A 21,846-nucleotide genomic window follows, 5' to 3' on the forward strand; every position below is an offset into this window, starting at 1 on the left:
TGGACAGGCAGGCAGATGGACCAATCGGAAGGCGCCTCCGAGATCCCGCAGCCAATCCCAGCCTCAGGGAGGAGGGTCTAAAATTCTTCTCAAACTTCTCAACGCATCCAGCGGCACGGGGCGGAATGCGACAAACGCGACGTTTATTTCCAGCTTTGTAGTGACCTAGCCTCTTCTTTATAGGGACTGCCTGGAAGCGTCGCTTTTCCCGCTCATCTTGGAGTCGTTTCTGCCGCGATACAGATGGATACGCGGCGCTTATCCATTTCGGGGTGTTCCTGCACAAACCAGGACAGTCGTGCGACACGCCAGAAAGCGACACGGGGGGAGTGAAATTCGCAGCTCATGTTTCCCGCGGCCGCCCTGCTGCTGGCTGTCGCCGCTGTGTCGCCGATTGGGACCAGGCGCCCAGGACCAGTGCAGACGGACCGTGACCGGGTGAGGACACCAGGACACCGTACAGTCATTCGTGTGGCATACCGAAGTGCCATAAATGTATGTTATGTTAATATACTTTTATGTTAATGTGAGTGTACTTTCAAGTGCGTTTGATGTACACTGTTTTAGTGGATTTTCTAACTTGTCATCAAGATATTAAAACTCCAAACCTCCCATTTTGTGTGCACAGATATTCCTCTCTTGGGTGTAAATTGGAAAGTTGCATGCTAATAATTATGAAAGATTCCCTTTTTACTTTTCACTCTGTAAAAACTGCACACTCAGTCTTTTTACAAAAAGGAGATGGTCCCAGATGAGAAATTCCAGACTGTTTTTTTCATGGAAGCATTAAAAAATTACAATCTTCTTTGTATTTGCTTCTTTATTCAACAGAATGTTAAACATCATGCTTGTGAAGAATCTGGGGCTCGTGCTGAAACAGGTCTGTTATCCTTGATTCTAAATGAAAAAAACTTTATTAAAGTATAAAAACGTCTGTCTTGATATGTCTGTCTAACAGGACCAGGGGGTGGACGTGGTCACAGCAGACAGAGCACGTTCCCTGAAGATGCCTCCCTGTCCTCTCTGGCTGCTGTCGGCCCCTGGGGGCATTCGGTCTATGCCATGGTGGCACCGCTGGTGTCTGCGGCGCTGCCCAGGCGGCCCAGGTCCACTCTGACCAGGCAGAAAAGCCTCCGACAAGTTCTGCCCTTGGTAAGGAGGCGGAGTCGGGCGTGCTGGACCGGAGAACTTTTAAAATAATCATTAACAACCCAGTGATGCATGTGGCTGAGTGGAAGCACCTCCGAGTTCAGAGTTGGGAAGCTCTAAACTAGATTTGACCAAAGAACTTTTGTTTTAGCATTTGCTGGTCAGAATTTCCAATTGAAATACTAAAGCACCAGAACCAGAGAAACCGTCCGGACTAAATGAGCCCCGCTTCCTCATTCTGGCCACAGAAACCTGGTTATTTCTGGGAAAGAAGTATGGTTTCGAGAACATGCAAATCAATACGTGCAACAAAGCAAAACGGAAAAGATCAGTACGAAATGCGTGTTGTGTCTGTCACAAAACACAAAAGCGGGTTGTTTGGCCGAGATAATTTCCACGAAACATCACGTACGGCCTCACGTCACTTCACGGCGAGAAACGGTCTGAGAAACCACACACGCTTCCGGTCTATCATACTGACCCGTTCCATATGATTGGCTGCTTGTAAATATGATTTCAGTGATTTGGTGTTTAGTGATCCACGTGTTCTAAATTGCTCTGACATCATAATCTAAATTGAAGGCCACCAGAAGGAACCTGACGCCACACCTATTGAAATGACATCTCTAAAACGCATTAAAATATGAATAATTCATATTTAATGCCAACCCAGCATGAGTTTTAGTGTGATTGAAGGGAGGTTGGAGGCTATGGCAGTTATGATTCTTTCTTACATATTAATATTGCAGGTGGCTTGTGATTTTCTGATTTCTGGTAAAAACTGTAATTCAATTTTCTTCCTTTTTTAGGTGCAAAGTACCGTAAAGCCATTGACATTTGAAATCAGTTTTCGTAAATGTGCTCAGGTAAGGTACTTACAAGTCCATGCCCATATTTACTTGTTGAATGCACAAACTTTAGTGATTGGTTTATATACCCTGACAGATTACTAATTTACTCTTAGTTTTATAGCCCTGCATTCATGTAGAATCATTCTGCAGTGTTCTGAGTTTGGTGGGCAAATCGCAGCGTAGAATGTGATCACTGGATGGACCCCATTAAAACACCGTTTATTCAAGCAGGGACTTTTCCCTGAAATTCAAATACTCTCAAAGACATCAAATGTTATTAGGTGTCCTGTAATGACAGTTAATGACACGGAATTGTATGTAAATGCCCAGGTGAACTCTGGAAAGGAGTTTCCTCAAGTGACCATCTTTCTGCTCATCAACCACACGGGACCTCCGGGTGCATCAAACCTATCGCAGGTGAGCATCAGGGATGCCGTGTCTGGGATCGACATACTGCACACCAGTGGCAAGATGCAGGAGAGGGGCTTTCAGACGTACACCGCCGACTCGCTGCCTGGTGAGCAGCATTTTGAAAGTTGCTGTACATGATCAGTTGTGGAAACTGCTGTCAGCCAGACCTCATCATCTCTCCTCTCAGCCGGATCGCTTTATGTGGCCATGTACACAGCCAGCATCAGAGGAAACAGGAACGAGACGCTTTTTTTACCGGCGTACCTCACCTTCTCCAATGCATCTCAGGTGCCTCACCCCTGAATTCCTCACATTATATCTGTAATATACAGTGCCAGTGAAAAGTTTGGATGTGGCGGTTATGGAGACTAAGATGGAGCAATTTTGAAATAGTGATGGGAATTCCGGGTCTTTCGGCTCCCAAACATAATGTAAAATTATAAGTGAAATTAATTACTAACACACAAAACATACATTATATCAAATGTTTATTAATTAAATGGCTTATAACATGGTACAGAATAATAAACTCTCAATTTGAGAAAAAAAGTTTTCAGAGCTGGCTTAAGGTTCTGGTCCCAATGCAATGCATCATGGTTAGATAGAGCACTGCAAAATGGCACCACAAGAGTGTGAAATGCTGCCATCACTTTAGCTGCCACTCAACTTTTTGCCTTGTTTGGTATAGTTTTTTTGTTAATTACATAACTTCACGTGTTATTTCATAGTCCCGTGTCAAAATGTTTGTTTTATAATGTAAAAAATGCAAGGCCCATAAACGAGGAAGTGCAGTGTTCAACAGGTCTCTCATCTTTGTAATCTCCAACTGATTTATACATTTTTTTGATCGAATTTTATGCAGCTGAGGACTTGTCAACTTCATCATACACACAAAATATATACTAGTAGTATGGTATAGTATATGGTATAGGAAGTCTTTAATGGATGGTTATATATTTATCTATTTTTTAAATATTGGTCACTGTTGGTTGGCCTCGACACTAATGTACATATACACTATTGTATATGTATTTACATTTAAATACATAATGGATGTTATTTTTATGCCTCTCTTACAGTCTTTTTGCTGCTGTAACTACAGAAACTATCCAAGCCCAGGAAACACATTCTTATCTCCCAGATAGGAATTCGTAACTTTACTTAAGTACCTTAAATTTATGTAAATAATTTAACACAGAATAAAGTGCTAAATGTGAACACATTATTCAATTATTAGATTTAAAATTGCGCTGTTTGCTCAAGCAGTGATTTTCAAACGTAACCATCTGAGAGAAATGAACACTTCATAACAGGTCATAAAAGAGCGGATAAAGAGCCGAGCAAACACTGGAAAAAAAGATTTTAAAAAAAAAGCATTGAATGTATTCCAGAATGCAATAAAGAAATGAAGCATCTTGACAGTAGGAGGCGCTATACTAGATAGAGAAGATTAGTTAAGTCTAGGAAGCATAGGGAATTGCGATGGAGGACGGGAAATATGAGTCAAAGATCAGTAATTAAGACTATAAATGTCATAGTTTCTGTGTTATATAATAAACCATCACCCTTCCTCTTCAGAATGATGTAAACCTTTTTGGACCAGTTGAAGCCAATTTCACTCTGAGAGTGAACTCTTCAGAAAACGTGAGCTCCGGTTATCTTCATCATCTTTGAATTATTAATTTGTCTATTTAGGGCTGTATTAGCTGATGACAGAACTGAAAATCTGTCTTTTTTGCAGATTTATCCCAACCATGCTGTTCACTTTGCTGCCTTTGTTGGTGCTTTTCTCCTCTCCACCCTTCTCCTGACACTGGGCTTTTCTGGAGGAGGACTGATGTATGCTAGACGCCAGACCAGTCTCCGGCAGCTACGAGTAAGCCTCCAGTGTTCCATCACAGACAAACTGGGAGCAGTGGGTTGTATTCCGGTGACTCGGGTAGTCTGGTCACTGTTGTGCTGTTGTTGTGGTGGCCTGGCGGTTAAGGAAGCGGCCCCGTAATCAGAAGGTTGCCGGTTGGAATCCCGACCCGCCAAGGTGCCACTGAGGTGCCACTGAGCAAAGCACCGTCCCCACACACTGCTCCCCGGGCACCTGTCATGGTGCCCACTGCTCACTCAGGGGATGGGTTAAATGCAGAAACCACATTTCACTGTCTGCACCATGTGCCATGCCGTGCTGTCACATGCGACAACTAATCTCTTTTACTTTTTTATTGGTGGGTTTCTTTGATTTTGTGTGTTTTTACTCCTAATTCTTAATGTTATCTAATTATTTGCTGTTGCAGAAACAAGGAGAACTGAATGCGGTTTCAGACTCTCAGGATGACATGTCCAGCATCAGCCAATCAGCCAAGGAGGAGGCCGTGTTTGAGGATAAGGTTGTGGACATCATGGTGCTGGAGGATCCCCAGAACATGTTCCGGGCATTAGAAGGGTACATATAAACATATTGTCATTAATTATACTAATTCATTATACTTGCACCCAGTAGAAATGAAAATGGGTGTTTGTGCACTAGGATAGGTGAAGTGAAAGTGAAGTGATTGTCATTGTGATACACAGCACACGGTGCACACAACAAAACGTGTCCTCTGTTTTTAACCCATCACCCTTAGTCAGATGCAGAAGCAATTCATAATGCACTGAATGTGCCCCAATTAATAAACTGTGAAATATTTTAATATGACAATTAATAAATTCATAATTTATTTCCAGTTTTTATAATTCCTGTCATATTGAATTCATTAACTATGTTTTCATTTCTTATTTTAAATAATTCATGAGACATTATATTACTCAATAGCGGTTTGAAAAAGTAGTGCTGAATACTGTATACATTGTGATGGAAGTTGGAAGTTATCCATGTTTTCTGTTATCCATGATACCGAAAAACCAGGCTGAAATGAGTATGTTGAGAGAGTCTTCTTGCAGGTAGTTGTGTGTGCATGCATGTGTGCATTACACACATGCATGCACACACAACTACCTGCAAGAAGACGTCTAAAGCTTTTCTTCCACCCTTCCTTTTCCTGTGTCCTGGGTGGCACAGTGTCGGGCCAGATACAGGCCTTCTTCATAAGGCTACAGCATAGAGAAAATTGATCCTAGTTGAGGAGCAACCTGAAACATGTTCAATACAATGCCTGGAGAACTATGTGACCGTTTCAGATATTCATTTTGGGTTTGTTTTCTCTCCTGTGTGTACTTTTTGGGACCTATTCTATGTACTATTCTTTCTGTGTATTTAGAGAAAGACTTATGTATGAATTTTTGGTTTTCTTTGTATTTATTTTTGTGTTTTTATAAGTATGCTATGCATTATTTTTTTATGTTTCTGTAGATGTATTCTAAAAGTATTCTCTTCTTTTTTCTGTATGTTCTGTTCTGTCTTTTCTTTTTCTTCTCTATTCCTGGCACCTGCAGCCTGCACATGTCAAACCTGCTACGATCGGCATCTGCGATGGAGGCCAGTCGGGTTCAGATGTATAAGGACCTGATCGGAGCCCTGTTGAGCGGGGTGAGGGCCCGTGGGCAGCTGGCTGCCCCTGCAGAGCGCAGGCTCCTCGGAGTGCTCCGTGGCCAACTGCAGGGCATGGAGGGTAAACTGCAGGAGGGCCATGTGGGGCGCATGGCCACTCTGGCCGCGCAATGCAACCTAGAGACCCAGGATGAGGTTGAGGCCCAGCACTGTGGACAGGCGGCAGAGAAGGCCCAGGCCAAGCAGCTGTTCCAGTATGCTGAGCATCAGGTAACAATGTGAGGAGATGGTTCATCTCCCATCCCAGGGTATCTGCAGATCCTTAAAAAGTCTTAAATTGGATTATTCCTAAATTTAGAGTGCTAAACTCATCACTCGAGGCGGACGTGTTCTGAGAGTGGGAGTTTTCCTTATATACAAAATAGGAACTGAGGAAGGAACAGTTACTTCTTTTTTCTAATTCAAGCCTTCAATCTGTCAGTAATCCACCGGTTTGCACACCTTGGGGTTTACTATGTGCATAGTGCACTTAGATATGATTCACAAACAAGAAACCAAAAATATTGCCATCGCCCCCTAGTGGCGTGTTGCAGTACTGGTGATATGAGTCTGTTAACATTGACAAATGCAAAAAATAACAGAACTTTGGAAGGAAACTTAAAATATCAAATAATAACATATTTATTAAGAAGAGCATCTGGCCCTCAAAATGTAAAGACTTGGAAAAGTCAGTGGCTTCATGCAGTGGCTTCCTTAAACCTGCAGTTGTTTTCTAATTTGACAAACGTAACAAAAACCTCATTTTGACTTTAAGTTCAATTTAGTGGTTGTACTCTTTATCTCAAGGATTGGTGTTTTAACAGGAAGTCCTGGAATTCAGCCTTCTGCTGGAGAAGCTGCATAAGCTGGAGCAGAGATGGCTACAGTGCCACCTGCTGGCGCGGCATGAGTACACTTCCGCCCAGCTGCAGAGACAGCTGGTGGAGCAGCGCAGGGTGGAGCTGCACAAGGTCTTCAGCGAGGAGCTGGAGGAGGTCGGCCGCATGGGAGAGCTGGAGAAGGAGGTGGCCGATGACGTTCTGCGCAGCTACTTCACCTATCAGGTTACCTGCACTTGCCACCACTATACACTGTCCCCAGTGGGCACTGGCTAGCATTTCAGTGTTGTTGTATAATGACCATATAAAAGAAAGTGAAAGTGATTGTCATTATGAAACACTGCAGCACAGCACATTGAGACACAACGAAATGTGTTCTCTGCTTTTAACCATCACCCACAGTGAGCAGTGGGCAGCCGTGGAGCAGTGTGTGGGGAAAGTACTTTGCTCAGTGCCACCTTGGTGGATTGGTTGCTTCATTAACTGCTAGGCCACCACTGCCCCATTCGATCCAATATCAATCCATTCTCTAAAACAGAAAATCTGTGTCCTTGAGCAAGACACTTAACCCTGAGTTGCTCCTGGGGGGAGGGACTGTCCCTGTCACTACTGAAATGCCGCAAATGTAAATGTTGTAGTATCAGTTTTCCTATGATCCCTCAGTATTTGAGTGACAATGACCCTAAGCACACAGCCAATAAATCAAAGGCTTCAGGACAACTAATGTCCTTCAGTGGCCCAGCCAGAACCCAGACTTGAATCCGATTGAACATCTCTGCCTCCACCGACGCTTCAGCCCTGAGAAGGACTTGAAAGGTGCTGCAAAGAGGACTGGGCTGAACTGGCCGAGGATAGATGTACCAAGCATGTGGCATCAAACCCTCACTGACTTGAGGCTGTAATTGCTGCCATCGACAAAGTACTGAGCAAAGGCTGTGAATTCTCAGTTGTTTTTTTTTTTTTTTCTGAATAAATTTGCCAAAACCTCAAGTAAACCTTTTCATGTTGTCATTATGGGGTGTTGTGTGTAGAATTCTGAGGGGAAAATGCATTTAATCCTTTGTTGAAATAAGGTAGTAACATAGCAAAATGTGGAAAAAGGGATGCGCTGTGAATACTGTCCGGATGCAGTATATTACTAGAGTTATTCATATTTTTCATGAAATCTCTGAGGAATCAGTATATCTCTGGACTGAAGTGAATGTGGTGACATTTATATAAACCTACTGGAACAATGTCTCAGTGAATGCATACTGCAATGAAAGCCAAATATATGTTGTGTCAATTTTTAATATCATTTTGTATTTCCTACTGATATTGTTAAAAATGAAATTGTTTAAATTTTTTAAATTAAGCACCTCTATCATTTGGGCGATAACCAGAAAAAACAAATTATTTAAATTGATGTTGCTCAATATCAGGTTGATCATAGCGAAATGTACTGAAACTGTGGGGAAAAGAACGTGTCCACATCATTTTGGTGGGTTTGGTTTGTTTTGTGGACTCAATATTGTGGGTGTGAAGATGGTCAGGATAAATGGTGACCCTGTCCCAACATGTTCATTAAGCAGATACATTTTTTAGAAGGTTTGTCTTTATGCTAAAACAGCATCTTCACATCCTTCTCATGATGACCTTCCACACAGGATCAAATGGAGGAGGTGCTTGATGTCCTGCAGGCCCATCAGAGGGCGGTCCTGGGGGAACGCCATGCCCAGAGGGGTTTCCTTGTACAGAGTTTGCAGAGTTTGGATGTCCTGGTGTCCGATGTGTTCACTGCGGTGTCTGAGCAGACTGAGAAGTACTTCACAGAACTTCACTGGTAATGCCTGTCTCATCTATTCTCTCAGTTTGAACTACTGAAAAGGAATAGTTAACTCTGCGATCCGTTTTTCACCAGCGTGGAGGGTTTTTACTCTTTTGAATAGACACCAACGGATGTTTCCATGACGTCCAGCATTTTAGGATCTGGGTTACACTCCTGCTAAATCTCAGTGGATTGTTCTGTAGAGCCGGTGGTCCGACTCTTCACCATTCCCTTCACTTGAAATCTTGTAAACCATATGAGAAAACATCACGTCGCTGTCTAGTTTTTAAAGTGATTGTTTTTGTCATTGTGATACACTACAGCACAGCACACGGTGACACAACGAAATGTGTCCTCTACATTTACCATCGACCTAGTGAGCAGTGGTCGGCCATGAAAGGCGCCCCTGGAGCAGTGTGTGGGGACGGGGATCAAAGGGACCTCAGTTTGGTTACAAGTCCGCTTCCTGACCCGCCAGGCCACCACTGTCCCACATTAGCACATTCTGTGAGGCAGCCACAAGGGAGGCAATGCGGTAATCCATAATGCAAACGGCGTGTGCGTCTTTGTATTTATGTGTGGTGGTCCAGCGATGGTGCAGTTTGGACTGAGCAGCTGGAACTTCTCCGGGAGAAATCGAAGCAGGACGTGGTGCAGGTCAGGCAGGGTCTGGACGAGACCCTGAGGCAGGAGCGCAGCGCCCTTCACCACCAGTTGCTCAAGACAAGGAGGAGCCTCATCTCCGACAAGGTGTGGAAAAATTCAACTTAAGACTTCCGTACCATTTTAAAAACTAGTAGCGGACTGTGCGTGTGTGTTTCTCCAGCTGAGGGAACAGAAACAGGCACAGCATGAGCTGTCAGCACTGGTGCGAGACTCCGAGGAAAGCGTTGATCCCGCACAACATCTCCACCGCTGGCAGAACCTGCTGGCCAATCAGAGTCTGGAGCTGGGAGAGCTCATCAACCGCCTGGACGAGGAGGCTGCAGCAGACATACGCAAGGTGAACATCGGGGATCTCCATAAAAATGCCTTTTGTGTGTGTATTTATATGGGTTTTAAATTGAGACACGTGGCTGCTGAGGTGCTGGAATACGGCTGAAAACAGTCTGGCATTATTAGAAAAAAATGTGATAAAGATCTATCGAAATATCTATAAGGATGATAAGGGGAAGTGTATTTAAATGTTTTTTTTGCCATATCGCCCAGCCCTAGTTTTGCACTGACAAATCACAACCATTTACATTTAAGGCATTTGGCAGACGCCCTTATCCACAACGTTATTTAGTTATTACCCGTAATCCACATATTTATAATTGGTTCTGAGAAATCCAATATTGACTAAAACCTTGCACCAAGCTGGCCTTCTGACCTATGACCTCCGACCCTCAGGTTACAATGCACATGATCCACGTGGTGATGCCAGAACTGAAGGGTATACCAGCAGCAACAGCACAGACCCTACTCAGCCTCGGGGTTCCCCGCGGCCTGCTCCAGGGGGAGGTGGGTGCCGGCGTGGTGACCCAGGCGCAGGAGAAGCTGCACAGCCAGGGCAAGGCAGCAGCCAGCCGCCTGAAGGAGGCGCGGCACCAGCTACAGGAGCAGAGGGAGCAGGAGCTGCAGAAGCAGCGAGATCTCCGAACTCACACGGCAGCTTTCTTCAGGTTCCTTCCTTCTCTCATAAAACATACATGTGACTGTTATCACCAGGTCTAGGGCTGATAGGGACATAACTTGTAGATATGGAAGAAATTAGGTTTCAAATATTGCAGTCGCCCCCTAGTGGCATGCTGCAGTACAGGTAATATGAATCTGTTAACATTGACAGGTACATTTGGAAGGAAAATGTATATATCAAATAATAATATATTATTCTCTGCCGAGAAAAGGCCTGGCGATTGGACAAATGTAGTGGACGACCCCGATGTGGGTCTTAAATTTGATGACACAAACACGTAAGTAAGTTAGCCTGGATGAAGTCTGCCCCCTTTGTGCAGCAACAGTTGTGACATGGGAGCGCCTGTCATGAGCCAGAAAATGTCACGATGACAAATGATGACGTAGAGCGATACAAAAGGGATTATTTTTGTCCTTGTGAAACACAGCACAGCACACTATGATGCGACGAAATGTGCATCAACCATAGTGAGCAGTGGGAGGCCATGAAAGGCGCCCAGGGAGCAGTGTGTGGGGACAGTACCTTGATCGAGGGGACCTCAGTGGCACCCACAACCTTCCAATTATGAGTCTGCTTCCTTACCTGCTAGGACACGGGTTACGTGATATAACGTATATTTATATTGGATGAGAGTTCTGGAAATTTTGTCTATTACCAACATTTTTCCTCCAACTGCATGTCGATTCCAGGTCTTTGTGCGCATCCCAGCTGATTCTGTCAGATGCCGAGGTCTTGTGCACCAAACTGGAGTTTCAGAAGCTCCAGTCCCAGGTGGACCTCTGCCTGGTGCTGCCGTGGGCCACCGCCCGTTTCAGGATGCAGCTCCAGCTTGCCCAATGGAGGAAGGAGGCACTGCGGGAGGCTTCAACCACGGTCCCGTCCCGGAGAACAACAGCTGAAGCATGTGGTGTTATTATGAATTGCTTTTTTAGGATCGTGAACTTTAGTTTTTCTATAAAACCAGTTTGAAATGAATTATGAATGTCAGAGCATTACAAAGCGACTTACAATCTTTTTTAATATACAAACGAGCCCTATTTAAGTATTTTCTAAGAAGGAAGGTTTATACCTTGTGTTTGAAGATCTGTTGGAACATCTAGTGGGAGTTCACACCTGGTCTCCAAGACAGAGAACAGCCTAGATGAATGCTTTCATTCAGTGGAGGGAACGTTACAGAACGTAAGAGGAAGACCAGCCAGAAGAAGATTAACCTCTCCTGTTTTGGTGTCCCTGTAGATGTTTAACGCTCCGTCTGCCGAAGCACGGAAGCTCTTCATGAAGAAACTGGAGCACAGGCTGCAACTGTTCGAGCAGGAGAAGGAGGTGGAGTCTACCGTCATGCAGAAGGTGAGAGCATGCCACAGAAAGCGGCAAGGAGCGTCGGGGGATGGACAACATTTATTAATGTCACTTGAGACATTCATGATGATTGGTGACCTGTAGTGCTGCATTTCGTACCATACGATGCCAAACCCAACTAGAACTTGACAGATACCTGGATAGAGAGAAATAATTATAAATGAACTCAAAGGTGCACCAGCAGCTGATGAAGTGAAGTGAAAGTGAAGTGATTGTCACATGTGATACACAGCAGCACAGCACACGGTGCACACAGTGAAATTTGTCCTCTGCATTTAACCATCACCCTGAGTGAGCAGTGGGCAGCCATGACAGGTGCCCGGGGACACAGTGTGTGGGGACACAGTGTGTGGGGTGCTTCGCTCAGTGGCACCTTGGCCGGCAACCTTCTGATTACGGGGCTGCTTCCTTAACCGCTAGGCCACCACTGCCCCACAATCCCTAAACTGTTTCATTTCTGAGATGGCCAAGCTAGGACTATACCAAATATTTGTTGTCTTAGAATGCCTTCATCGGGACTGTCTGGATGAAGTTGTAGAGAACATCTGGTGTCCTCCATGTCGGCAGGTGCTGGAGGAGGTGGAGTGGGAGCGGGAGGAGGTTCTCCTGGCTCAGGAGGAGGGCCTGGCAGTGCAACTAGCGGCACTGCAGTATGACCGGGCAGAGAAGAGGACCAGGGTCCTGGAGACTCATGCAGTCCTGCTGCGTCTGCAAACTATGCTGGTGGAGGAGATGAGAAACAGAGGCATGCAGGGAGCAGCAGAGATGGAGGAGAGCATCCGTAACCACAGCCTGGTACACACACACACTCTCACCCTCAGAAAGTATGGTTATGGACGGACTCCCATTCATTGTTTTAACATCACAAACGTTACCAGTGAGCCAAAACTTGCACATACAAACATCTGTAGATGTGAATACATGGGTAGAAAAAGATGGATTTCAATTCCCACACCATCCAAAGCCAACAAGTGATAAATGATGTGTCTCAAACCAGGCCAGGGTTTGGATTCAGGGCCAGATTTGAAGGACCGTGCCATAAATCAGAGTGTATTCTAACCAAGTCATTACTTGTTGCAGTTTGATGTATAGTTTGACATATAGGTCTCTATATGTAGATGAATAGAGACCTATTCTGTACAAGAAGTGCCTCCTGCTGGTTCTTCTGATGCTTCTCCTGCTCCTTTTATCAATCCCAGATGTGGAATGACTGGCTGTTTTGCAATTGGCTTTTTGAACGTTCCTTGCTGCAGGCAAGGCATAATTTCGAGATTCTACCCTGCTGCCAACAGGAGGCTTTATTCCTCTAGCAGTGGTAGCGTCTCATTATGCACGTACACTGATCCAGGATCAGTCCACATTCCAGTTACAGAAGGGCTGTATGTCATCCCTTTAATTAGAAGTAAAGATTTAAAATGTCATTGTTCTGTGTGGTTATTTCTAGTATTACATCGCAGGCTACTACGTCACTGCTATATTTACAGCGATACTGATGTTTCTGAGCGTGTGCATATTGCGGGACGTTTAATGAAGTCTGCAGGACGTGGAGACTTTGTGCACGTGGCCTCTTGAATGAAAAGCTCTGCGGCTGTAGGGCCTGGAGGAAGCGGAGACCCACATGCAGCACAAAAGAATGGCAGCAGAGGAGCTGGCCAACAGCGACTGGAAGAAGGAGTGGAACGAGAAGGAGAGAGAACTCTTTCAGGCAAGCAGCGACTGCAAGGCCAGCCGAATCCTCCGGGAGGCGCTACACAAGAGGGAGCAGCTGATTGGTTGGCTGGACGAGAGGTACCGTAGACCCTCAACAAGTTCCTATTTTTTCTGTTCTGTGGTTAATGTATTAAAAATATACTGTACTGTTTTAAGGTTTGAAATCATTTGGAAAAGTGCTAGTTTTTGATAAATTGCATTGCAGACAATGTCCATGTTGTAAATGACTGTGGTAGTAATCTGTTCTTTTATTTAATGCAATGTTTATCACTTTAAAAGCTTTATTTATTTGCTTCAGCAAATGTTGGTTTGACTGCACATTATTAACTTTGTCATATTTTCTATTCAAATTCCACACAGCAGCAAGGACCCGGTTTCTCCACAACTTCCTAATATTTTCCTCTTTAATAGCCCCTGAAGAGGCTGTAGTTTTTACAGTATATTAAAAAGGTCATTCGGCTACTCATTAAGGAATGATTTAGTAGGGTGGTAGTAGCCTAGTGGGTCAGACACCAGCCTATGAACCAGAAGACCACAGTCTTCTAAGCAAGTCTCCGGGGGGACTGTCCCTGTAACTAGTGACTGTACATTTTTGCCTTCTCTCGCTCAGCTGTGGCGAGGAGGAGATCCAGGCTGTGGCAGGGGTGAGAGTTCAGCTGGAGCTGAAGAGCCTCTACAGAAAATGCCAGCAGGTTCGTTTCTTTTCCTCACACAGCCAGCGTGTCCCGTGTCCTTTCACTCCAGCTCCTGGCTGGTCACCCTCTGTCATCACCCCTGCAGGAAGTGGCCTTTGTGTGCGAGTTGGTGCGCCGCTGCCAGCTGCCTGTAGCTGTCCTCCACCAGGTTCTTCGTTTGCTCCTCCCATCTCTGCCAGAGGGGGAAATGTTGTCCCTCACAGACGCCCTGTGTCCAAAGCCACCACCTGAAAATGGGCCTAAAAGGTCAGCCAGGTTGCTCAGTTTAGATGGTCATCACCTCACCCTTATGCAAGTACACAATATGAGAATAATATATATCAGTAAATAGTATAATGACAATAATAATTTAATATGATCATGTTGATAGTTCTAATAATAATGATAATATAGCAGTGTGAGGTATAAATGTAGCATGATTGCAGTGTGGACTACATTTATTTCTTTATTTTTCTTAGGTGGACAGGCGGACAGAAGACGTCTGTTCTTGGCCTTCTGAGAGGAGATGTCATCAGAAAGAACCAGGCAGTGTGCAGTCTGGGTGAAAGGTCAGGACAGGTCACAGATGTAAATATTATTTCACAGAGTAAATAGTCTGTCCTTCCAGGATCTCATGAATTATTGTGGCCCATGTTACTATCATTGTGTCCCTGAGCAAGACACCAGGGGGACTGTCCCTGTCACTACTGATTGTAAGTTGCTCTGGATAAGGGCGCCTGCTAAATGCTGATAATGACAATTAGAGGGGAGTCTGAGTGTTCCCTGCAGCCCAGATGAACTGAAGTTGAGGTACAGTGAGGACTGGTGGGTGAGGAATGTCTTTTATCAACTGTTTTTCTCCTTCCAGGATCTTGAAGAGAAGACAAAACCTTCTGGAGAAACTCTTCTCCAGTCCTACAGACTCCGCTGGGGATGTCCTGCAAGTTCTGAATCCAGAAGGTCCTGCTTTGGTGACCGTTGTCCAGAGTTCCACAGAGGCACCGCCCACCTTGGCTGCACCCACAGAGAACCCCAGAGATGAATCAGGTGGAAGAGACGACCAGGAGTTCTCTGTGGAGCTCCCCAGCAGCGGAGGAAGGGTGTTCACATTCCGCTGTCCACCTCCCGATGCTCAGAGTGGCGTCAACAGGACGGTGAGAAAGAAGAAGAAGAAAAGGAACTTTCTGAACTTCAAAAAATCGTCAGTCAATCCCATGAATCCAGTCTGACCGCTCTTTAGCAGTTTTCTGTTTGCTCCATTTAATCACTTATTTTATACTTTTTTTATAAGAGTTTTATATATACACACACACAGGGGCCAGTTTCAGTATTTGCACAAGGCTATTCACATCCATTTATTAAAGAGTTATTCCCCTCTTTCATGTTCCTGCTTGGTAAACCTCTGTGGCATGTTGGCCATTTTCCACTTCCTTACCTGCTCGGCCACCGCTGCCCCACCACTGATGAAGTCTGGTGAAATCTGGTCCTTTTCCCGTGTTTGGACGAGGACACTGTTCGCTGTTGGCGGGTTAAATGTGCTAACTGCGCATAAGATGTAATTAAAGTGAAAATAAATTGATTTGAAGATGAAGGAACTAAGTTGTCCCCGACAGCATCGTACTGCCTACGTTGGGTTACCGTTGTGCAGAAATGTGAGGGGTGTGACAGGGTCCTGGTGTCCTCATTCCAGGAACGTCCCCCGAGACGACCCTGGCTGTCCAGTCCATCATAACCGGTAATTAACGGTGCGCGCGTGATCTGTCGGCTTTATTTAACAGCATGAAAATCGAGCAGGTGAAGATTTTATTTTTATTAAGTGATCAGACGCATGTTACATATGATTTTATATTAACATTTGACCAGTATGAGAATATCATATCTATATGAAACCGTTGGCCATTAAGACCTTGTAATTACCCTAATGAACGACTTCATTCTGGAACATTTTATCGGTGCTGCCAAGCACACAACATGCATATGAAATATGTGATGAAGGCGCGGTCCGTAGAAACATGTAGTACAGAGAGGAGTAAACGTTTTCAGGCTGGAATTCATTTTAATTTCCTGTGGAATTTCCCCTTCAGCCCAGTGGAATGCAGCCGCACATTTCCCCCTTTTTAACCTGAAGATACTCCATCTCACATGCGGTTGATGCTGGGAAGCTGGGTGTAACGGAACATGCAGGGTGTGTGTGTGTGTGTGTGTGTGTGTCTCTCAGCGTTCTTCCAGGATCTGCAGCCGGTCCTGGCTGTACCGTGGTGGGGTGTACCCCGTCTCCAGGGCCTCGCAGTCGCTTGTGTGGTACACCAGTTCCTGATGAGAGCAGAACAGGCTGGTTTAACACACACACACACACACACACACACTACCTGCAGAGGCCTTACCCTGTAGCACACACGGTTGACGATGCTGTACAGCTTCTGCACGTTGTCCCTCAGCTTCTGGATTCGAGGGCGACGTTGGCAGTGGTGGGTGGGGTGGTTCTCCACCACGTACAGGAAATCACGCAGTTTGGTGACAAAGCAAGAGTTCTGCGTGGAATAACTCAGCTCAAGCTCTGGATTTCAACATCTGTTCAGCATCTGCAGGAAGAAACTTACGTGCAGGTCCAGGAACATCTTGGGCAACATGGCAGCGCAGGCTTTCTGCAGCCAGACACAGATCGCACCACTTCTTATTACCTGGCCACATGCGTAATATGCGTAATGCGCCATCTCACCGTCGCGTTGGCCCTGTGCAGCCTGTCCAGCGCCTCCATGATCTCCTTGCTCAGCTCCAGCATCCGGGAGTAGCAGGTCGGCGGCGCGCCGGCCGCGGTGGCGGCGAGGAGGAGGAGGAGGACGAGTCCCGACTTCATCCCCGCAGGACGCTCCGGACTACTGGAGCTCGGCGGGGAGGACGCGCCGGCGACGTCACGTGGTGACGCGGCGACCTGGAGGACGGACCGCGCAGCTCTGACGTCACATGATCCTTTGTCGTTTAATCAAGACTCTAATGTTACTTTTGTAACAGCATCAATTCAGAAGAAAGGTGCGCATGACGATCACGGCTGCAGACTGTAGATATTTCCAAATATTAATCATGTATTTAGACACAGTCATTATTGTAAGATATTGTAAGGAATCAAAGGATATCGTCGGTTTCAATTAATATATACATGGGAGGCTGAACAAACTCAATTTACTGTTATACTGTAGTTTATAATGCGTTCGATCATATAATCATTCAAATAATCGATCTATTCAGTTGAACTGTAGGTTATTACACGTTTTACGCCAAGCGCGGCGCTGAGCTCTGAAACCCGATATATTGCGGCGCATTAACGCACGACCAATAGAAACCGAGCATGGAGGCGGGCCCTCAGGGTTTGTCGTGGCACGTGGTTCCTATACGCCTACTTTTCAGATTGTTGACTAAAACAATGAGGCATGAATATTACGTGTGGTGCGTGGTGATGTTTTAACCACGCCCACTCCGCGCCCACCATGCTTTAAATACGCCTACTTCACAACAGTGATGCAAGCTCGCGCACAGTTTTACTTTAACCACGCCCACTTGGTGTTCTGTGAGGAAAAAAAAAAAACACGCCCACTTCCATCTCGGTGTTTTTATTTTTTATCACGCCCCTTTCCATCTCGGTGTTTTTATTTTTTTGATCACGCCCACTTCAATCTCGGTGTTTTTATTTTTGACCACGGCCCCTTCCAACTCGGTGTTTTTTTTTTTGTTTTTTTTATCACGCCCCTTTCCATCTCGGTGTTTTTATTTTTTTAACATGCCCTCTTCCATCTCGGTGTTTTTATTTTTTGACCACGCCCCTTTCCATCTCGGTGTTTTTATTTTTTTAACATGCCCTCTTCCATCTCGGTGTTTTTATTTTTGACCACGCCCCCTTCCGTCTCGGTGTTTTTATTTTTTCGACCACGCCCACTTCAATCTCGGTGTTTTTATCACGCCCCCTTCCGTCTCGGTGTTTTTATTTTTTCGACCACGCCCACTTCCATCTCGGTGTTTTTATTTTTTTGATCACGCCCACTTCAATCTCGGTGTTTTTATTTTTGACCACGCCCCCTTCCATCTCAGTGTTTTTTCTTTTTTTATCACGCCCCCCTTCCATCTCGGTGTTTTTACTTTTTTTATCACGCCCCTTTCCATCTCGGTTTTTTTTTTATCACGCCCACTTCCATCTCGGTGTTTAAATTTTTTTATCACGCCCCTTTCCATCTCGGTATTTTATTTTTTGACCACGCCCCCTTCCATCTCGGTGTTTAAATTTTTTTTTATCACGCCCCCTTCCATCTCGGTGTTTTTACTTTTTTTATCACGCCCCTTTCCATCTCGGTGTTTAAATTTTTTTTATCACGCCCCCTTCCATCTCGGTGTTTAAATTTTTTTTATCACGCCCCCTTCCATCTCGGTGTTTAATTTTTTTTTATCACGCCCCCTTCCATCTCGGTGTTTTTACTTTTTTTATCACGCCCCTTTCCATCTCGGTGTTTAAATTTTTTTTATCACGCCCCCTTCCATCTCGGTGTTTAAATTTTTTTTATCACGCCCCCTTCCATCTCGGTGTTTAATTTTTTTTTATCACGCCCCCTTCCATCTCGGTGTTTTTACTTTTTTTATCACGCCCCCTTCCATCTCGGTGTTTAAATTTTTTTTATCACGCCCCTTTCCATCTCGGTATTTTATTTTTTGACCACGCCCACTTCAATGTCGGTGTTTTTATTTTTTATCACGCCGACTTCCATCTCGGTGTTTTTGACCACGCCCACTTCCAGCTCAGTGGGTTTTTTTTTTTTGACCACGCCCACTTTATGCTCACCCTCACTCTCAGATCCGAGGCTCACGTCAATGCTGATTCTTTATACACTGAACAATAACTAATTCTTGATAGAATTTTAGTTTTTTTCGATTTATTATGTTTGTTTGCTCTAGTTTGTGATGGATTTTTTTTTACACCTTTTTATTACTCACATTTGTTGCAATTTTTCCTTTTAATTTTGGACATGCTGTAACCATAAAAGCTGGTGCACAAAAATGTGTTATTTTGATAGTGTATTTATGATTTTATACAGGAAGCAACATTTCAACATGAATTTTTAGGTCTCATGTTTCCTTAAAAAGAATGACAGTGTTCTACCCACCACAAGAGCGATGCCAACACAGATTTCCCCCTGAATTATTTCATCAAACGGGCTGAAATTTTTATTCTCCTACATAAAATAACCTTGACTGATGTTTACCTGTAACGACAGAGCCTTTCGATGACAAGATTTGATTCCTAGTCGATTAATATCTAATTTTTCCAACAATATAATCTTCATGCCTGTTTTACAGATGACGCTACGGATTTAATGCTGGTCAGTAATGTTGCATAATGTCACAATCATTATCCTTCACGGTGTAAAAGTCCATCAACTCTCACAGATCAGGTGCAGCCCGCCCCACAATCCATAGAAATATCATTATCGATATATCGCTCAATATAAACTGAAAACGTTCAGCCGTGGCGCCATCTGGTGGCGGGGGCATGAGCGGCGCAGTCATTAGCTAATTAATAACGAGAATTGGGAGCTGCACGTTCCTTCCATCCATTTGCGGACAAGATGAAAGCGCATCAGGCGCGACCCTCGGCGACACCGCGGCGCCAGCGCGCAGGAAGGCGACATGAATGAGGGATTCTCCGCCTAACTGCCCGTTGTGATCTTTTCGCCGCTAAAACAAGTGACTTTTGTTCCCCTTTCTGCCTCGGGCGTAAATAAAGGAGGCGGATAAAGGGGACGCCGGGCCCTTTTTTAAAAGGACCCGAGGGACCCTCTTTGCTCCTTTGTGGCCCGTTTGGCCCCTTTGACAGGCGGTGATCCGTGTGATTCTCAGCTCATTTATTAATTGTTCCTGCTGCGAGGAATTCTGCACTTATTCTGGTCCACTCGCAAGAGAAAAAGAAAGTTAGTGAAATGCCTGCATCTTTACGTCGACCTACAATAAAATGACGTGATGACATCATGACCCGAGCGCCAAGTGTGAAAAAGACCATCGTGTTTATTCTCCATATCGATCCGAGTATTTTACAGCAGCAACAGCGAGTCCCTTTTAAAGGGAAGGGTCCTTGTCACGCCGCGTGGAACACGCTGTAGGCCGGCGGGGAACACGCGTACAGCCCGGCCGGGTGGTAGGGCTGCGCGGCCGCGTACGCCGGGAAGGGCGGGAGGCCGAAGGCCGGGGCCAGCAGCGGCTTGGCCGCCATCTTCAGCTTCTCCAGCTCGGCCTCCTGGAGCCGCTTGGCCTTGGCGCGCCGGTTCTGGAACCAGATCTTCACCTGCGTGTCGCTCAGGCCGAGGGCGGCGGAGAAGTCGGCCCGCTCCGCGATGGAGAGGTAGGGCTTGTGGCGGAAGCGGCGCTCCAGGGCCAGCAGCTGCGCGGTGCTGAACGGGGTCCGGGGCTTCCTGTTGCTCTTGTGCTTTCTCAGGGGGCACACGGGCGGGCTGAGGCGGCCTGCGTGGGGAGGGCGGGACGCGCCGGGCGGAGGGGACGCGGGGCCCGCGGGTCTCCGGTCAGACATCAGCGCCTCCACGCTGAACGGCAGCAGCAGCGCCGCTTTGCGCTCCCGGGTCCCCTCTCCGGCGGTCTCGTCCGCGGGTGGACCGGACGTGGCGGCCCCGGGGGCCATGCGGAGCCTGGCGGCGCTGGAACCGGAGCCGGAGCCGGGAGAGGAGCGCAGGTGGCGACGCGCCGGCGGCCTGTCGGCGTTGACGGCGGCGCGAGGGCGGGGCGGGCTTTTAAAGCGCGCCGCGCGACGGCGCGGGCCAATCAGCGGCGGCGGGGGGCGTGGCGATAGAGCGCGGCGCCGCGGGCCAATCGGCGGGAGGCGTGGCGGGGCGATAGAGCGCGGCGCCGCGGGCCAATCGGCGGCGGCGGGGGCGGGGCTTCGGCGTCCCAACTCTGAATACGCGTAACAGTTTACAACGCAGTCAGCGAAAAAAGAAAACGTTACATGGCAGAGAGGGATTCGTCATTTTCACCAGGACATTTTGTTCGCGTTGATCATTGAGAGAAGTGCTGAGAAATGACACCCCTTTTTTGCCATAAATGTAGCATTTAGCTCCATTCCATCTTCTTCTTCGTTTCATATGATTATTAGCATTGTACTGTTATGAATGTTCATAAAACTCGCTGATGGGGAGATTAGCATGTAAACACTTGTTCTGAACAAATGTTCTGCTCATTTCTGCTGCCTCAGCTGTCATTATGCGCGGAACTTGTCCCTTGAAGTCTGTGGAATGTGAAGAATGGTCCGCGATGAACATCAGGAGCATGCAGGCTCTTACTTCATTCATATTATCCTTATTATTTAAAATGATAAAAATAATAAAAAAAAATAAAATAACGCCTTTTTTATCCATCCTCCTCAGCGAGTTCATTCAATTCATTATCTCGAAATGAATGTTCTCGCGAAATAAAGCGCCATATTTTGTCGGAAAGAGGAAGAAACGGGAGAAACGTGCAGATATCCCCGAGTCTTCTCTCGTTTCGGGGCTCACCGCGGAAATCATGTTATCAACGAAATATAATTCATCAGCATCTAATTACGGCGTGCATTATGAACAGAAATTCGATTACATTTACGTATGAAAGATACAGCACAAATAACCAGCGACAACTGCAGCAGCAATTTATTCTTATTGTTGAGCTGATGATTCTGATCATCTTCGTCGCGGAAATGCGGGTTCTGCTCGTTTCTCGTCGCTCTTTTAGCCGCTGGAGACGTGAGATAAAAGAATGAATGAAGACTCCTGATTTCTGCCACATCATTACACCCATCGCGTTACATCCAGCCCACTGAGC

The 21,846-nt window shown here is 45.9% G+C and overlaps 3 protein-coding genes across 6 annotated transcripts; 1 reads left to right on the forward strand and 2 right to left on the reverse strand.

Moving 5' to 3' along the window:
• The first annotated feature begins 83 nt into the window (after positions 1-83).
• LOC114763834 (limbin-like) lies at positions 84-15,577 on the forward strand. Of its 4 annotated transcripts, none has more exons than XM_028953626.1 (23): positions 84-495; positions 832-880; positions 959-1,152; positions 1,959-2,015; positions 2,331-2,517; positions 2,599-2,699; positions 3,990-4,055; positions 4,153-4,287; positions 4,700-4,848; positions 5,838-6,162; positions 6,756-6,995; positions 8,417-8,592; positions 9,168-9,327; positions 9,404-9,580; positions 9,970-10,241; positions 10,945-11,155; positions 11,492-11,602; positions 12,182-12,409; positions 13,209-13,402; positions 13,935-14,016; positions 14,105-14,265; positions 14,478-14,567; positions 14,867-15,577. In XM_028953626.1, the coding sequence occupies exons 1-23, from the start codon at positions 346-348 to the stop codon at positions 15,225-15,227; spliced, it is 3,876 nt and encodes a 1,291-aa protein (XP_028809459.1). In that variant the 5' UTR covers positions 84-345; the 3' UTR covers positions 15,228-15,577. The 4 variants fall into 4 exon arrangements, with proteins under 4 accessions (XP_028809459.1, XP_028809460.1, XP_028809462.1 ...); XM_028953627.1 differs by having other exon boundaries at positions 84-438; XM_028953628.1 differs by lacking the exons at positions 84-495; positions 832-880 and having other exon boundaries at positions 1,062-1,152; positions 2,331-2,417.
• A 211-nt stretch (positions 15,578-15,788) lies between these two features.
• On the reverse strand, positions 15,789-16,895 carry LOC114763525 (cytokine-like protein 1). Its single transcript, XM_028953269.1, has 4 exons — positions 16,718-16,895; positions 16,599-16,643; positions 16,383-16,529; positions 15,789-16,311 (listed from the first exon to the last, which is right to left on the reverse strand). Exons 1-4 carry the CDS (start codon positions 16,853-16,855, stop codon positions 16,213-16,215), a joined length of 429 nt encoding a protein of 142 aa, XP_028809102.1. The 5' UTR covers positions 16,856-16,895; the 3' UTR covers positions 15,789-16,212.
• A 3,218-nt stretch (positions 16,896-20,113) lies between these two features.
• Positions 20,114-20,708, reverse strand: msx1a (muscle segment homeobox 1a). Its single transcript, XM_028953472.1, has one exon. It carries the CDS (start codon positions 20,669-20,671, stop codon positions 20,114-20,116), a length of 558 nt encoding a protein of 185 aa, XP_028809305.1. The 5' UTR covers positions 20,672-20,708.
• Between the last annotated feature and the right edge of the window lie 1,138 nt (positions 20,709-21,846).

Source organism: Denticeps clupeoides, chromosome 14, assembly GCF_900700375.1.
Source record: "Denticeps clupeoides chromosome 14, fDenClu1.1, whole genome shotgun sequence".
NCBI lineage: Eukaryota > Metazoa > Chordata > Actinopteri > Clupeiformes > Denticipitidae > Denticeps > Denticeps clupeoides.

Coding starts and splice junctions, on each gene's coding strand:
- msx1a (XM_028953472.1), bottom strand. CDS start 20,671: ATGGCCCCCGGGGCCGCCACGTCCGGTCCACCCGCGGACGAGACCGCC.
- LOC114763834 (XM_028953626.1), top strand. CDS start 346: ATGTTTCCCGCGGCCGCCCTGCTGCTGGCTGTCGCCGCTGTGTCGCCG. Junction 2,016..2,330: donor GTTTTCGTAAATGTGCTCAG/GTAAGGTACTTA, acceptor GTAAATGCCCAG/GTGAACTCTGGAAAGGAGTT. Junction 4,288..4,699: donor CCAGTCTCCGGCAGCTACGA/GTAAGCCTCCAG, acceptor TTGCTGTTGCAG/AAACAAGGAGAACTGAATGC.
- LOC114763525 (XM_028953269.1), bottom strand. CDS start 16,855: ATGAAGTCGGGACTCGTCCTCCTCCTCCTCCTCGCCGCCACCGCGGCC. Junction 16,644..16,717: donor TGCACAGGGCCAACGCGACG/GTGAGATGGCGC, acceptor GTCTGGCTGCAG/AAAGCCTGCGCTGCCATGTT. Junction 16,530..16,598: donor AGATGTTCCTGGACCTGCAC/GTAAGTTTCTTC, acceptor TATTCCACGCAG/AACTCTTGCTTTGTCACCAA.